Source organism: Quercus robur, chromosome 11, assembly GCF_932294415.1.
Source record: "Quercus robur chromosome 11, dhQueRobu3.1, whole genome shotgun sequence".
NCBI classification, from domain to species: domain Eukaryota; kingdom Viridiplantae; phylum Streptophyta; class Magnoliopsida; order Fagales; family Fagaceae; genus Quercus; species Quercus robur.
In genome coordinates, this window is record NC_065544.1 from 55,658,417 (window position 1) to 55,675,839 (window position 17,423).

General features: G+C 34.4%; 2 protein-coding genes across 2 annotated transcripts; both read right to left on the bottom strand.

The window, feature by feature from the left end:
- Positions 1-2,886: 2,886 nt before the first annotated feature.
- LOC126706739 (probable serine/threonine-protein kinase PIX13) lies at positions 2,887-7,013 on the bottom strand. The gene is made up of 6 exons (XM_050406273.1): positions 6,514-7,013; positions 5,752-6,086; positions 4,454-4,589; positions 4,202-4,344; positions 3,802-3,925; positions 2,887-3,647 (listed from the first exon to the last, which is right to left on the bottom strand). The coding sequence occupies exons 1-6, from the start codon at positions 6,578-6,580 to the stop codon at positions 3,199-3,201; spliced, it is 1,254 nt and encodes a 417-aa protein (XP_050262230.1). The 5' UTR covers positions 6,581-7,013; the 3' UTR covers positions 2,887-3,198.
- Positions 7,014-10,495: 3,482 nt separating this feature from the next.
- Positions 10,496-16,768, bottom strand: LOC126706738 (uncharacterized). The gene is made up of 9 exons (XM_050406272.1): positions 16,119-16,768; positions 15,365-15,410; positions 15,175-15,253; positions 15,016-15,061; positions 14,808-14,906; positions 12,887-12,955; positions 12,454-12,805; positions 12,182-12,339; positions 10,496-11,799 (listed from the first exon to the last, which is right to left on the bottom strand). Exons 1-9 carry the CDS (start codon positions 16,674-16,676, stop codon positions 10,807-10,809), a joined length of 2,400 nt encoding a protein of 799 aa, XP_050262229.1. The 5' UTR covers positions 16,677-16,768; the 3' UTR covers positions 10,496-10,806.
- Between the last annotated feature and the right edge of the window lie 655 nt (positions 16,769-17,423).

Consider the following 17,423-nt stretch of genomic DNA (forward strand, 5'->3'; position numbering starts at 1 on the left):
CTTCCAAGAAGCTCCACTCCAAAGTCCCAACACTTACCCCATGTGATGGCATATTCCAATGTTTTAGCTTTTATATTTCCAAAGTCTAATACTTCTTGTACCTTCTGTCCACCTTACTAATCATTATATTTTACTGGCTCGGAACTCGAGTTCCATGTGTTTTTTTTTTTTTTTTTTTTTTTTTAATTTTTTAAATTCCATGTCAAACTTATACTATCGGACCTCGAGTTTCAAAATCAGTCTACATTACTAAATAACTTCAAACGCATGCTATTTACCTAAAATTTTCCTAAAAAGTTACTATCCAGCAAATTTTGCCCTAGAAAAATGCAAGTGTTTTGGGCTTTTTGAGCTTATTTTAGCAAGCCCACACCAAAAGGAAACCCCTTTTCCCTTTCCTTTTCTATAGTACTTTTAACAAATACGCAAACAACAAATTAAGCTTATCCAAATAATAAATGGATTTTATGATCCAATCAAAGGGAGGATAGAATAAAGTTTATTTGGCAACGTGTTTTTATGGACGCACTAATCTCTTCTTCTTCTTCTTCTTTTGGTGTGTGTAACACATATTTTTTAATGTGTGCCCAATTTGCAGTTTTTAAGAAAACTTTAGGGGTGGAGCTGAGCATGGAAAAGAAATCAAATTCTCACCTATTTTTGTTTGGATCAAGATGTCGTCTTTGAAATATTAGTAAGACCATTTGATGAAAGCCTTATCCAAAGGGTTTGCAAAAGCTGGTTTAGAATGATTCGTGATTCAAACTTTGTCAATGTCCATAATTTAATGATATACAAATATCTAAGTGGGTATTCATCATTGAAAATAAAATTCAAGGTCTGAATACTTTGCTTTTAATGTAAATAATGGCAATTTGACAGTAAAATATTACAACACTCTTGCTGCACAATTGTTGATATTGAAGATGCCTATGATGGGCTAATACTTCCCAAATCTATATTTGGCAATGATATTCATGTCTATAATAATAGCACTGGTTAAATGACTAATGAGTTCAAAGAGCTACTATTCACTAGTATATGATGCGTTCTTCCAGAAGTACAAGGCAGTTTGCCTAAGAATATGTTTGAGTGTCATATATGTGTGATAGTAATGATGATGAAGTAAATGAAAATGTTGCTTGGAGGCAATTGAGCTGTTCTTTACATGTAATCTTTCCTAGTTATTCCATAACTTGTTTTGATATTGTTTGTAATGGGGCTTTGAATTGAATAGCATAAAGTATTGAAGAAAGTGATAAAGATATAACAACAATAAACATATCAAGTGTGAAGCTTAGGGAATGAATCGAGTTGCCATGCAAACCCAACATATGCTACATGGAAATGTTCAATTGCAAGTTATTAGCTTTCAATGAAATTCTTTGTTATGCTACTCAAGCTTCCAGAGATGAATTTGATTTTTGGCTCTTGAGGGATTGGGTTAAACCTATTTGGATCAAGAAATTTTGAAGAGTTTATCAGTGATGATTTTTTACCTCTTGCAATATACCAAAGTGACAAGTCCTGTCTAGTAGAAATCATGATACTACATTGCCAGAAGTTGTTTATTTACAATGTGAAGAGCCAAGAGTTGAGGAGCAATGTAGTTAAAGAATAAGGATCAACAGATGCATCCTCTCTTCCTCATTTTTCCAAGTTCACTTTTATCAATAGACATGTTTGTTGGAACTAATAATAATGTTATTAAGCATGCTCTTAGTTCTTTTATAATTCATTTGGATAGAGGCGTTTAAGAGAAAATTTTGGATTTCAATTTGTAGTTTAAGTAACTTGTATAGAGTATGGAGGTTTTTTTTTTAATGAACTTTTTGGATGGATACAAGCTTTATATAGTAAATACTAGTCGCAAACCCATGTGATGCGTGTGAAAAAATGTAATAAAATTATTTTATATAAAAATATAATATAAGATTGTAAATTAAATAGTGCATGTGTTAGTTAAAAATAATTTCTATTTTTATAAGTTTTATGTAATAGAACATATAATGTATTTTGTATTCAATAACAATATAGTAATGTGTATATATATATGAAAAACGTAATTTAATAAAAAGATTTAAATTATATAATTATAATATTGTTTTATATAATGGAGAAAAACCAAAGAGACTAAACTGGACAGAATGGACTAAAGTGGACTAAAATATACCTAAATGCTACACAAATGTGGCTTAACAAGAGTGTTGCAACAATAAGTGACACACTTAAGCTTTAGATATCATATAAATATACTAATTTAAAATATGTAGGTGTATAATGGCATTTTAAATCCATAATATCACAAGTTCTTTTGATTGAAAAATAAAATAAAATAAAATAAAATCTTAAACTCAAATATTTTATGTGCTGTTGAATTATAGTAGCAATTTAAAAAAAAAAAAAAAAAATCCTCAAATCCAAATGCAATCTCAATTTCAAGGCTATGCCTGCATTCCATGTATTGGGTTATTTGAATTGTTTAGCCCGTTCTATTGCTGATATCATATAAGAAACACACCTCTATCCAATATAAGAAGCCATTAAATAAGACTACTCTATGATGCTCTTCAATTTAAAAATAGGAGCAGTGAGATCAGATGGGTTTTACTAATTTATCAACTCAAAATTCAGATGCATGGCATGCACTCAGAAAGAATGAGATCTTGATGTCTCTTTGACAAAAATGAATCATCACCAGAACCAAAAGGGTCCACAAGCACAACACAGCTCCTTCAATCCTCCACGTGGTTGTATAAAAAGATTGTATAACCATACAAGTATATTTTTCACACTACTGATAAGATGATGCTAATCAAGTTTCTTTTCTTCACTACTTTAATAATTACAAGCTAGAAAATGTAAAAACTCACTAGAATGAGAAGCTTGAGAAGAAAGAATTCTTGATATTCAAACTAATGGATCCCAATATATAATATGCAGGCTTCGGGAACAAAACCAATAACTTTGTAACACATCCTTAAGCACAACTCACCAGACCTTCTAGATAATTACAGTCCCACTGCTAAATACTCATTCAGTAAATACAAGTCACCAGTAAAATAATAACACTCATTGTAACTTACAAAAGATCACATTAATTAAAATTAAAAAATAAAGTGGTAATTGTTGTTTTTCATGAGTAACAATCAGCATACAAGTGAAGAATTATGCTTGTACATAGCAGATTTATCAAAGTCACCTTACTCGGGAGGAATTTTGGTAGGCTGGATTTCCATCCAGTCTTGGATGAAGTGGAGAACGATGGTGCAATGGCTGCTGGCCTTGTCGATGAACCATAGGATGACTAGCATGATTTCTAGGCTCCCTTGGTCTTTCATTGGCAGCTTCAAAACGTTCCAATTTCTCTAAAACTTCCTTCATTGATGGTCGGTGCTTAGGTTCAGCTGCAAGACACTTTAGAGCAAGCTGAGATATATGGAATACAGCCTTGGATGGATATTTTCCCTCCAACCGGGAGTCCATGATTTGTTTCAACTTTCTTCTTTCTGATAGATATGGTTTGACCCAATCCACCAGATTATGTTTCCCACTTGGACGATTTGTATCAAGTGCCCGTAAACCTGTTAGTATCTCAACTAAAACAACACCAAAACCATACACGTCGCTCTTGACATACAGATGCCCTGCATAATCAGCATAACATATTGTCATGGCACAACTTTTAAAACATTCAGGGTTAAGTAGCTGAAGTTTGCCAAAATTTAGGTCAAGCTTAAGCCTCACCCTCATTTGACCTTAAGAGCACCAAAAGTCCAAAAGTTTTGGTAGAAATAATACCTGTGGCAACATACTCCGGAGCAGCATAACCATATGTGCCCATTACTCGTGTTGTCACATGTGATTGACTAGCTGATGGACCCAACTTCGCCAAGCCAAAGTCTGATATCTTGGCAGTATAGGACTGCAATAAAACCAGAAGTCAGACAAGTTCAAAATTTATTTGTGAGACATTCTTTTTGTGACCAAGGAATTTTTAAACTTCTTAATTCCATGACGTGGTGGATCAATTGTGAGAGGTGGGTTCACAAAGGGAAAAATGAGTGCACATAAAGGTTGGAAATGTGAACAATATGAAAAGATGATATAATAATCAATAGGCCAGGGACAGTAGCAATATATCATTCCTTGGTGTATCTCTTGTAGTTTGATAGTTATTCACTTTTCAATAGAAATTTACCCCATCCAGCAGTATATTGGAGGCCTTAAAATCTCTATAAATAACTTGCTTATCAGATGTGTGCAAAAATGCCAGGCCCCGAGCTGCTCCAATTGCAATCTTAAGCCGTATATCCCATGGAAGTGGCTGAACAGCTGACCCCCCTGCATAAATAAAAGATATGTATGGTGAACCAAATGAACTTTTATATTTGAATCACATTCCCTGCACATACGGACATTAATAGAAATCAGTTATGTTTTAAGCTCTTACTTCCAAACAGATGGTTTTCTAGGCTGCCTTTTTGCATGAATTCATAAATGAGGAGTAACTCTCTGTCCTCCCAGCAGTAGCCTAACAGCTTGACTAGGTTAGGGTGAGAGAGCCTTCCTAAGAAATTCACCTCTGACTGCACCAATAAATTAGCACTGAGATAAGCATACATATTTAAAATGGTTTGAATGTAATGTTAAAAAGCAAATTAGTGAAACATCTAACCAAACTCCAAATAATGCGTGTGTGTGTGTGTGTGTTGGGGGCCAGGGGGGGGGGACTCTGATGTGGTTTAGAAAAACAAGAACTCTGGCTTAATTTAATACAGAACAAGCATTCAGAACATCAGGTAATTAATTGTCTATAAAGCCTTCTCCACTTAAACTAGTTATGTTAGGCACCATCTGCACTAATCATTCTAAACCAGAATAGTACTGTGTACCCCAGACTTAGTAGCAATGAGGAAGCCACGGTTCAGCCAAAGTAAACCAAATCACAACTGAATACATTGTTTCCTCTCTCTTTTTTTTCTCTGCAATTGTTTACATTATTTAAGACACAGCAAAATAACATATCTAAATGTTTTTTTTTTTGGATATAATATATCAAAGGGTTCATTATAGTTGTCATCATAAAATATGGGATTGTTTGCAATGTCCACTCTAAATCTCGAATCTTTGAAATCAATGTGCTAATTTGAAATTAATTAGCAATGTTTACCCAACCATCCAAATAAGTGTTAAAAATCTAACAAATTAGTGAGTTGGTTAGGGTGGACATTGCAAGTTAATGAAAACTAACACATTAGAGCATCCCACCACCTAATCAGCCCACTAATTTGTTAAGTTTGATACTAAATTTAAATAGCATTGTAAACATTACAAATTGATCTCGAATCAGGGTGTTGACTGCAAGAAAAATAAAAAATGATGATAAACATTGCAATGAGCTTATAGTTTTGGGTGGATAGCTGCAATTAACCCAAACAAGAAAGAGAAGTCGTGAATAAGATCTTACATTACTACAATTGAAAGTGGTTTATACTTTATACTATTTGCAACTACCTTTCCTGTCCAATTACCTTTTGCATGATCATTTTCTAGAAGTGGAGAAGGGTACATTAGAAAGAAACAAGCAATGATGAATATAGCAACAACAAGCACAGTAAAAGTGCAACTGAGAGGCCTAAATGGATTCACAAGAAGCACAGTAAAAGTGCAACTGAAAGGACTAAAGGAATTCAAAACACATGAACTTCACAACTATATATTCTTCCCTAGCAAGTTGGGTAGAATTACCTGCCACTCCTGAAATCCTTGCAAGCTCTCGGAGTTCAATTTTTTGACAGCAATTACCGTCCCATTTCCACTCTTGGATTGCCCCTTATCCTCGAGCCAACCCTTAAAGACCTGCCCAAATCCTCCTTCACCAAGTACTGTATCAGGTCTAAAATTCTTGGTTGCAACCTTTAATTCTGTAAAACTGAAGATCCTCAAGTTTGCGGTGGGCAAGATCTGACCATTTGGATAAGCCTCATCCCCACTAGCAGCTGAGAATTGGCTTATTGCAGAGATGTTACTACCCTTAGAAGAAATTGTGTTGCTGATTGTCTGAGATGTCCCTGTCCCTGTCCCTGTTAGAATTACCCAAATGACAAAATTCAATGTTACAAACTGGGGATTTAATTTGGTGTTGATCATACAGTAGCTTACATCCAAATCAACTTATCATGTAGATTGAGGAAGTTGTAATTAAACAAACATTAAAAATACTAAAAACCCACATGACAAAATTGAAGACAATCAAGGTGTTCTTGTTGTAATGACAGATCAAAATAGTCCTAAAAACAATTGTGAAAATCCATAACAGAGAATTTTGTCACTGATTACAAAGTCAATAATATTAATAAATAAATAACTTTTTTTTTTTTTTAAAACCAACTTTATGACCAAAAAAGAGAAATTATGAAACATGAAAGAAAAACAACAAAACCCACATAAGAAATTGAAGAATTTGGTGAATATATACAACTCAAAATCACAACTTTTTATATTGGGTACCTGAACTGAGACGACCAGTAGTGCTTGGAGTTGGGTTTTTAGCTTTGGAACCCCAACAATTCCCCATCTGAAACTTCCTATTCTCTTCCTGCTAGAGCCACAAAATTTGGGGTAGTCTTTGTTATGATATTGCTGATGATTCAGAGCTATTTCAAGATTCAACTCCTGTGATTTTGACAATCTTTTTTTATATATCCTTCAACAACTTGAGATGGGTTTTAATTTATTTTTGCTTGAAACTTCCCTTTCTCCTTGCACTATCTACCTATTAACAAGTCTAAACCTCTGGGCTCTGACTCTTAACTTTCTGGGGTTGTGTATATGACCGTGTGTCTATGTTTATTCAAACCAGAATAAGCAATAAACTGTAGCATTCAACTTGGAAAAAATATAAATATATTACAGGGAGACACTAATTGCGTGATGACTGAGTCTACTAAGAAAAGGAAATGGGTTTTTTATAACCTTTTAAAGCTTCGCGCGTTGTTGCAGACTTTTGACAACGTTATTCCAAGTCAATTGCCGTGCTCACAGGGCTTGGTCAAGTCAGAGAGAAGAAATTCAATGCAATTCCCTTTTTTCTTTTCTCTTTTTTCTTAAAATTCAACAGTGTGTTTATGGCCATAGGAGGGCACAAAGTACAAACAAAAAAAATACATAGTTGGAAAGGAAACTTCGTCATTTTCTAGGCACAAGTTTTTCTGCGTCAATCATACATAGATTGACAGCTTTTACTGTTTCACTTCAAAGTTCAAACCAAGCTAGTTACGGTGGGAATTACTTTAAAATTTTCTCACATTACCTCAGACATGACGCATTTCCCCAACATCTATAAGGTGCAGTGTAATTACTTTTAAATCAATCCTACATAAGATCATCATTTACAAGGTTTTTATTTATTTAAATTTTTTTTTTTTGATTGGCATCATTTACAAGGTTGGAGCATTCACATTATTCTGCACTAATTATAAGTTGCTACGTTAACCATTATGGAAAAATAATTGTAAAATTATTTTTCTGCCTCATACATAGGTTGACAGCTTTTACTGTTTCACTTCAAAGTTCAAACCAAGCTAGTTACAGTGTGGGAATTACCTTAAAAATTTCTCACATTACATCAGACATGACGCATTTCACTGACATCTATAAGGTGCAGTGTAATTAGTTTTACATCAATCCTACATAAGATCATCATTTACAAGGTTGGAGCATTCCCATTAAAGCATTCACATTATTATGCATTAATTATAACTTGCTACGTAACTATTATGGAAAAATAATTGTAAAATTTATTGTATTTATTGACTTATTTCACTCATATTATAATCTTCAAATTTCTCATAATATGTAATCTTTTTTACAATACATTATCAATGATTGTGATTAATATTACATCACTTTCACATAGAATCATTATTTATAATTATTTTTATTATACACCAATCACAATCAAAAATTGTTTCCCTAATAACTACGAAATATGAAATATATAGTGTATATAAATTTATTACATTTTTATTATGAACTAATCACAAACTTTTATTTTATTGAGCTATTTCAATTTGACTCACTTGAGTTTACTAAATTTTCTGCATTATACAAGGTGACATACTGACAGCTAGCACTGTTTCATTTCAAACAAAGTTATTTTGACTCATTCGAGGTTACTTTACGAGTTTTTCTGCATCATATTCATACAAGGTGATAACTAGTACTGTTTCAGTTCAAAAAAAGCTATTTGAGATTGAGAAGATAATGATGAGGTTGAGTAAAGCACTGAATTTAACCTTTTTTTTTTTTTTTTTTTAATAAGTTTTTTTATAACAACTTTGCTGTATAGGTGTTTTTAGTTAGTCATTTTAGCAGAGCGCTAATAGGATAAGACTTAGAGCAACTGCATCAGCTCTTCTAAATGATTCTGTTTATTTTACACAAAAAAAATCTACTTTTTTTATTTTACACCATTATTTTTAATTTTTTACAAAATATCCACATCAATCCATCTATTATACACTATATTTTATATAAATAATATTTTTATGAGTTGAAGAGAGAGAGACTAGGGGAAGAGAGAGTGTGAGGAGAGAGAAATAATACTAAAATATTGTATATAAGAGTTACAGTAACGGTGTATATATGCAATGCACGGTTACTGTAGCACTTATGTATTTATGCACAATTTTACACCTATTGATGTGCACTGATGTGGGTGTTTTTTTAATTAAAATGTGTAAAATAAGTTTTTTTTTTTTTTATACTTTGCAAGAGCTGATGTGGTTGCTCTACTACGTATTACCTCTTTTTTCTTTTTTCTTTTCTTGTTTAATTAACTTTTTTGTTACTCTTTAAAGGAGCTTAGTAGTTATTTCTAGTCTCCTCATTTCTTGGTTGATTTTGGTAATTTACCTAATTTGGATATTCTTTTTTGAAACATCATGTTTTACTTTTCTGTGCAGTAAAAGAGTCTTGGTGTTTTTCTTTTTCTTCTTCTAAATGAATTTCATTTAAAAAAAAACCAAACAAAAAATATAAACTAGGCACAGATTCCATCTGATTTACCAGAATGTGCCCACAATAATTACATAAAAAATAATGATGGTCAAATAGAAAAGAATTACAGAGTCTTGACGGCTTTGGAATTACCTTGTTGCTCGCACTTAGGACTCTAACATAGTTTATTCAACTTTTCTACTTATGTACAGCTTAATATTTTTTTACTATATTTTTATCCAAATTATTTTTAAAATAATAAAAAAATAAAAATAAACTCACTCGGACAATTTTTATTTCAGTTGTGAATCCTCGAATTATAGCTTTCCACATACACCATTAGAGAAAAGTCAAAGTCATGGCACTACAGCTTCTTTCTTTGACTGAATATTATCTTTCATAATTTCTCTTTTTTTGGTCTGAATTGTTAGCCTTTCAGTTTCAGAAAAATAGGGAGAAAATAATATGAACTTCTAATCTTGATTAGGCTGGGCCCCACTCTATAAACAATTCTATTAAAATGACTAAATTACCAGCATGCTGGATTATCAGGTAGTTGGTGAATAGGGTCCAGGAAGCCTCAATACAGCTTGTATTCCATTGAATCCATTGAACCACTTCTGGGGTTTTTGGTCATTAAGAAACACACTTCTCAATCCCATTTATGTAGGCATTGACCATATCAAAATCAAGATACCGAATTTTTTAGTGCAGCTTTTTTTTTTTTTTTTAGTTGTCTATTGGGGCAGTCATAGGTCAAGTACTCTTAACATTGAAAGGTCAAGTACTCATAACATCGAAACTCAGGCCCGTAATAATTAATCCATGCTTTTCATGAATAGCTTTATCTCAATCCCCACTGTGCGACTGGTAATGTTCCACCCCCATAAGACAGACTAGTAGTTTTCAAAATTCTATTGATTGCAGATCCTAGAAAGAGCCGGTCACCTATAGTCATGTGAAGCATTTCTTGGCATAGCTGAGGTCTTTTTCTTTTTTTTTTTTGGGGAAAAATGCATTTAGCGAGTCCAAAAAGAGTCAGTTAATTGGGTTTTTTGAGTTTATTTTGGCAAGGCCCTCACCCAAAAGAATACTTTTCCTTCCCTTCTGTCTAGAACACTTTCAACAAATAAGCAATCATATATGTTGAAAATCATATTTCATGAAACAAAGTCCATTTGTTCAAGAACACTCAATTATAGAATGATAATAATAATTAGATCACCTTATATGTATTATAGGGGGAAAAAATGAGGAGAGGGAATTAGGAAGACATTATATGCAGTTTTCAAGTTCTAAAAGCACATGCAGGTATGCAACAAAAGTAGAAGTACCAAGGTCCCGAATCATTTAACTCTTTGCTTTTAAAGTGGGAAAGCTTTTTAGTGGACTTGGTATTATGTAGGATCAAATATTGAAAGGTCACCAGTGAAACATTCATATTTGTCTCATCGTCATGCATGCAACGTTGCAGTCTACAAATTATCAAATCTCAAGCAACTTCTATTTGTTATAATTAACAGAGGATTATAATATAAAATAAACATCTTACATTATCTAACAAATTCTTGCTAAATAATGGTTTCCAATGTTACAAATGAAACCTTTTTTTTTCCTTGTGGGCCTAAGAATTAGAATACATTAATCTGTACAGGAACAACCTACACTCTTCTACAATACAATTAGGTGCGGCTCTAATCGGCCCCACATTTAGAAACCCCCTGTTGGTCTCATAACTAGGAGCAACAAATCATAAACCCACCTTTCTATGGTTAAAAGAGATGAAAAAAAATTGAATTATTCTCATAGCTGCAATGCTAAATCTGGCTGTGCCGAATCAACCCGGCTAGAACTAGGGGATCCTGGAGACTGAAATATGACATTCAGGTCAGGTGGAACCAAATCTGGTTTCTGTTGCGGTGTCAATCTAGCTTCAGTTTTCTGTTGTGGTGACAACCCTTGCCAAGTTGGCCGCGGATGAAGCCCCCTTATTGGGGGAGTCAATGCCTCACTCCCAGAGTTTGGCAATGAGCTGCCAGAATTTGTTGAAGGGTCTTCTGAGTTAAGGCTGTTTGCAGTCCCCGGATGGATGAAGTTAGTATTAGTCCTAGAGACTGTGTCAAGCACCTGCGACGACTGTAAGTTAAAACCAGGAGGCCTGGCTGCTCCAATTAGTTTCCCCATGTGAGCAGCAATGTTAAACCCATATGAGCCACTAAATCCATTCATGCCGGGGTGAATTACAGGGCTTTGGTGAGTTGGAAAGGACGGCCTTGGCCTGATTGCACCTGTACTGCTATTCAATATGTTAATCCCAGCGTTAGAATTTATTCCTTGAGCAACTTCTGCTTTTCCAGTCAGAGGTTCAGGAGATTTATTTGCGGCAAATGGGGATGATGAGGTGGTGGCAGACGGAGGGAGGTGCTTGCTTGGATGTTCATCCAAAGCTGAGTGAGCAGAAGGTACATGTTTCTCGGATGAATTATTCCCTTCAGGCATCATCTCTGACAAATCATCTCCCTTCGATTCAACAGCACAAGGTGTCACAGTAGAGGATGAACTTTTGATAACAGGAAATGGCTGCAATGGTGATAGCTGCCCTGGTAACGATGAAGGGAGTAGCAGTGGCCTCTGTGGTATGACATCATTTTCTCCAACCCATCCAGGGCCAAACTTAATGCCAGCAGGCAAAGACCTTTCTATCCTTTTAGAAGCAACTTTCCAAGCGATGGGTCCAAGATTTGCTGCAAAACGAGCCAGACTTCTTGCATACCCCTGCTCTGAATGAAGCCCTACCTGATTCATATAAAAGCCAAGTCAACTAACCAACAAAATCCAGAGTCAGATAAGAGAACCAAATAATTTGTCAACCAAACACAGACTGCAAAACTTCTGAGGAGTTTTATACTGATTATGTAATGATTCCTGAAAGCGAAATATTAGAGGACAGGACCCAAACATAGTTGAAGGGTGACACCAGTTAAATCCAATTATCTTTTTTTATTGGTGATTGTTTTGTAAGTTTTTGTAACTCAATCATTTGGCCTTGGTTCATTCTAGATTTTTTTTTTTTTTTTAAGCTCTCCCATCAATCGACAGGGATTTCATGCATGGCTGAGTAGCATCAATTTCATCTTAAAGAATTAAAAAGAAAACTCAACATTAATGTGAAACATACAGCCATTAGCTGCTTCCTCTCTATATCAAAAGTAGCTAACACAGATGGCTCTCGTCCACTAGCTGATGGATGGGATTGCCTATATGTATTCCGTCTGGTCTCATCAAGTACAAATGGTTTCTTCCCATTCTTTATTTGATAACCCTTCATCATGGAACCTGTAACGTAAGTAAAAAAGCCTCAAGCCTCCACTAAAAGTGGATTTATGCATCAAAGCAGGAGAATTGAAGTGAATGGTCAACCAAAAGCAAGCCAATGCCCAAATTTCAAACCTGGAAATTCATCATTCCTCTCAGATTTGTTATCGGCCATCCAATTAGTATAAACATCATTATTGCGAGAACCATGGAATCGTCCAGATGAATCTGCCAAAGCAGATTTGTCTGAAAGATGAGCTCCTTTTCTCAGATCATTGGACCAGTTGTTTTCTCCCCCAGTAGCAAGAGTGGCATCAGTGGAAAACTCTGAGCCAGCACACTCCAAGGAAGGCCTGCCCAGTGATTTTTTTAAATTCTTGGTTGGTGGTCTGCCTCTTCTCACTATTTTGGGCTCTGGTTCATCATCAGCACTATCTTGCCTCAAATTTTCAAAGTTCTTTTTTGCCAGCTCATGTATGGATCGTGCCTGAAAACAAAATGAATGTTACAGACAAAAACAAAAGGATGGCCTAACAATGGCAAGATAGAAGCTTAAAACAAAACATACCTGTCGAAAATATATGGTATCAGGTGCATTATACTGCATTGCATTCGAACAGATTAAGAATACATCTTTCTGCACAACAAGAACATCAAGTTAATATTCAGGAACTTTAGTTCAAGTATTCTTGCAAAATATGCATGAAGAATGACTTCCAGAGCATCATTCCACTAAGCCATTGGCCTATAATTCTAGGGGCATTATCGAAAGACTTTCCAGAATTAATAAAATATAAATCTGTAACATATTATGATTTCCACCAAGCAATTATATATGGAGATAAGTCTTAGCAGCACATTAATGCCAAAACAATATATAAAAAAGCCATAATATATATAGCAGAAGTTTACTAGTACATCTTGCCTAAGAGTACTTTAAAAAATATTTTTAACTGTTTCAGCTGAACCAACAGAAACATCTGAAAGAGACTCGCTCTCTCTCTCTCTCTCTCTCTCTCTCTCTCTCTCAGGTATGTCAGCCATACAAGATAGAAAGCAATGATGCTAAAAGAAGAATAGACAAAGACTACTGCTAATCATTCACATTATGTATGCATAGCATACATCTGACATGCTTAGCACATTGCTCTCGTAATTGTAGATTCCCTTATACATGCAAAAGAGGAAGACTGTAATATATGCTGCATATGAAAGGTCTATAAACTAAAATGCATTAACTGACACATGGTGCAGCCTAACTTTTGCAATGTGATTGTCCTCCCATTTATTCTTCCCACAACACATCAATTATGTCAAGCATCACATTAATCCTGATGTCTCTTGTGATTTGAATGAAACACTAATGTGACACTGTGAAGCTCCTTCACACACATCCAATCTCCCATGACATGCTACAATCTAATGCAAAGACTGCAAGAAAATACTTGCACATCAGCTTCTACATCCTATGAGCAGATTGACAACCAAACTGCAAATGGACAAGAATTATATAAACAGCTTGTTTTGGGATTCTCCAACAGCCAAAAACTATGTAAACAAGTTGAGTAGTATGCTGTGCATGTTGGAAATTTTAGTTAGACTCTGTATACTGAGCAATATTAATTCTAAAACCTTTCATTTTCATTCTTTAATTGGTAAGATTTAACCTAGGTCCAAGCCCACCAAAATCGTTTACCAACAGACTTAAGGTCTAGAGGTGTCTTTGTTCTAAAACCGAAACAGTTCCTAGTGAGTAGTAGAAACAAGGAAAAATTATGATTCACAGATCTTTAAGAGGTAAAGCTCACTCAGAGTAACATTGATTAGTACTTATCAAAAGAGTAACATTGGTTAGTATGAAAACCAAATTTTACATACTTGAACTCGTTGACTTGAATTCAGCTTGTTAAGCTACAAAGCATGGGACACATGATAGATTACTAAATGCTAATCTGGACAGGATCATGATTCAATTATTAAACCACGGCTTGGATATATATCTAAATGAATATAGTGCAAACATTTACACCATTGCTACAAAGAAAAAAATGAGACAGATACTTCCTTCTACAGAAGCTACAAAACACAACAGCTGACGACAAGATCATTAAACTTATAAATATACAACAAGGCATTTTAAAAGGAATGAATCAAAGACACTTAGTATATTCCAAAGTTCAATCCCGACAACAGTAGATCCTTAAAAGATAAATTAAATCAGTTGTAATGCATGGCAGGCCAACCCGGCAGTAGCCATTCCAGACAATAAGACACTTAAGACAAAACATGGCCAACACAAACAATTTGAATTCCAAATTTTTTACTCAATCCATTCAGTCTGGAGTTAAAGGAAGAGTGAAGACAAAAGTAATCTCACGTCTTTAGAGAACCAAATGCCAATTGGAACATTTACAATAAATTAGCAACTTAGTAAACTAAAATTAGAAGAGAATTTTAACTAAGATAAAACCATAAGAGCTCAAACCAACCTCAAACTGTTCCAAAGTGGCATAAGCTCCACCAGAAACTTTCTTCCTCACAGTTCCAAAATCCATTGGGTGCTCAATTACCTCATGATAGTCAGGAAGCTGCATAAATACATAAATCTCAGAATAGTAACATAAATAAAAGCATACAATACAAGTCCTAGAACTTAATGCATCAGCATTTTTTGTCACCCTCAAGAACAGAACTAACCTCACTTGGGTCCACGGGCTCGGAAAATACACCATAAGTGTCCTTCCTGATATCAAATTTCAAAAAAAAAAAAAAAAACACACCTCAGCAAACTGTAAACCAAAAAGTTACATCAAAGTAATCAAAAAAATGCAAATCTGGGAAAACTGAAAAACACACTTTTGAAGCCTGTCGAGGATGAATAGTAGCAGCTTTTTATCTGGTAAAGGCGTTGAGGGACCCGAATCCAACTGACCCCCTACACATAATCATCCACTTAATCATCAAAAAAAAAAAACAACAAACAAACAAAAAAAAGTAAATTTTTTTTTCCTTTTCTAACCAAATGGATGTCAGATTATAAGCAAACCTTGGTGGGTGCTTGTGGGGTTTGTACCAGAAATAGACTTCTCACCCTGCAAAGCAAAGAAAAAAACAAAAATAGCAAATAGAATCAAAGTAATGAGCTATGAAAACAAAGAAACAAACATATAGGGAAAATAGAAAGTATTTTCTATTGTGGGTAGTGAAGCAAAAAAAACCAAAGTAGCAATGAAAAAAAAAAAAAAAAAGCAAAGTTTTAAGGTGACATTCAAAGCACCCAAAAAGGGAAAATACAGTTACAAACTGTAAACTAATTATTAAAAAAAAAAAGATAAGACAAATTAACACTTTTTTTTTTAGATTTGACGGTCAAATCATTATTAAGGTTGAGTAAATAAATACTGGTTAAATTGGTTAACAATCCCTAAAACAAATTCAAAAAAGTAATTCAATAATTTTGCCTCCACCCAGAAATTCAATTTGGATTTTTGATTTGCAAAGATATAGGACCAAGTCAAACCCTTTTTTCACAAAATACAAGGTCCAAGACTCTCTATAAAGGGTGCGAAATTCAAGGAGTTTTCAAAAAACGTCAACGTTTAAAAAAAGAAAACGAATTTTCGCGCTTTCAACCGCGAAATTGAAAACCCATATAGAAAAAAAGCAATTTTTTCAAAAATATATAAAAAAAAAAATTTTGAAACTTTTTTTTGTTTTTCTCAGACAAAAAAAAAAATTGAAACTTGAGAGAGGAAAAATTGGCGCTTTTGAAAGCGCGAAATTGAACAAAAATTCGATACCTTGAGAGAGTCAGATCCACGAGGGATCGCATTGATCTTACGCTTCTTGTTGGAATCGGAGGCGGCGGCGTTGTTGTCGTCGTCGGCGATGGAATCGGAGTTGCATGAATTCAAAGACGCGGAATTGAGCGAGGACTTCTGCGAAGGAGGCAGCCGGAGAACCAGCTTGAGCTTCTTCTCCCGGCGGCGCTTTTTCTTCCCGGCGGCGGATTCGTTGCCGTTGTTGCCGTTGCCGTTATCGTCGGAGTTCGAGTTCGAGTTCGAGTTCGAGTCTTCTTCTTCTTCTTCTTCCTCTTCGTCTTCGTCTTCGTCTTCGTCGGGGATAGGGTTGCGGCGAGTGGATCGGCGGAGGGGAGCGGCGGCGGAAGAAGGAGAAGGATGAGGAGGAGGGGTAGTTCGGTAATTAGGAGCGGAATGAGGGGCAGAGTTGTAATTACGCTTCTGGTGTTGTGGTTGTGGTGGTTGTGGTTGTTGTTCTCTGAGAGTGCGTTTTTGAAGATCTAAGAGAGAAGGTCGACCTTTCTTCTTCTTCTTCTTCCTCTCTACTACCTTACCCATTTCTCTGCTTCTCTTTGTTTCTCTCTCTCTCTCTCTCTGTTTCTCTCTCCTCTTTCTCTCTCTCTGTGAAAGTCTCTCTCTCTCTCTCTCTCTCTCTCTAGGGAGAGACAGACAAACAAACAGGGTGTTAATTTTTTTATTTATTTTAATTTTTTTTTTGTTTTTGTTTTAAAATTTTTTTGTTTATATATATTAATTTTCTGAGGGGTGCATGCCTAGCACGTGATATTCACACGGGGTTTATCCTACTTTAACACGTGTTGTTGTGAATACAATGGGATTTTAGGATAATCCTTCTTATTCTTCTTTTTTTTTTTTTTTTTGTCTTTTTAATTAATTTAAATTCCTAAATCAAAGTTGGAACTTTCTATTCAAAGTGGTTAATAGAATAAAACGAATATTAGATATTGGACAAAATATGTAGTATTTTTTCACATATTTTGAAAATTTAACTATTGAATTATATTATGTTGTTTATGTTTACTAACACATATATTAAATTTTGTACTAATTGGATATTATTTACTATTTAATCCATAAATATATATTTTAAGCATAATTTTTATCTACAAAGACTTGAAATGTAAATATTTGATTGATAGTATAGCTATTAATCTTTGATTTTATGGAAATTTTGTAAAGATGAATGATATGAGAATAAAATGTAATCTAATGGTGGATTTGTTGAAATTCATATCCAATAAAAAGATATTGAGTAGAGTTATAGTGTTAGGTTACAACCAAATT

Bases quoted from the DNA above. Each gene is read 5' to 3' on its own strand.
- LOC126706739 (XM_050406273.1), bottom strand. From the start codon at position 6,580: ATGGGGAATTGTTGGGGTTCCAAAGCTAAAAACCCAACTCCAAGCACT. The intron at 4,590-5,751 runs GTAATTCTACCC...TTATTGGTGCAG, and splicing joins AAGGATTTCAGGAGTGGCAG to TCAGAGGTGAATTTCTTAGG. The intron at 3,648-3,801 runs GTATTATTTCTA...CTGATTATGCAG, and splicing joins TCCGGAGTATGTTGCCACAG to GGCATCTGTATGTCAAGAGC.
- LOC126706738 (XM_050406272.1), bottom strand. From the start codon at position 16,676: ATGGGTAAGGTAGTAGAGAGGAAGAAGAAGAAGAAGAAAGGTCGACCT. The intron at 15,411-16,118 runs GTATCGAATTTT...TTTGCTTTGCAG, and splicing joins GTGGATCTGACTCTCTCAAG to GGTGAGAAGTCTATTTCTGG. The intron at 12,806-12,886 runs GTATGTTTTGTT...TTTTGTTTTCAG, and splicing joins ATACCATATATTTTCGACAG to GCACGATCCATACATGAGCT.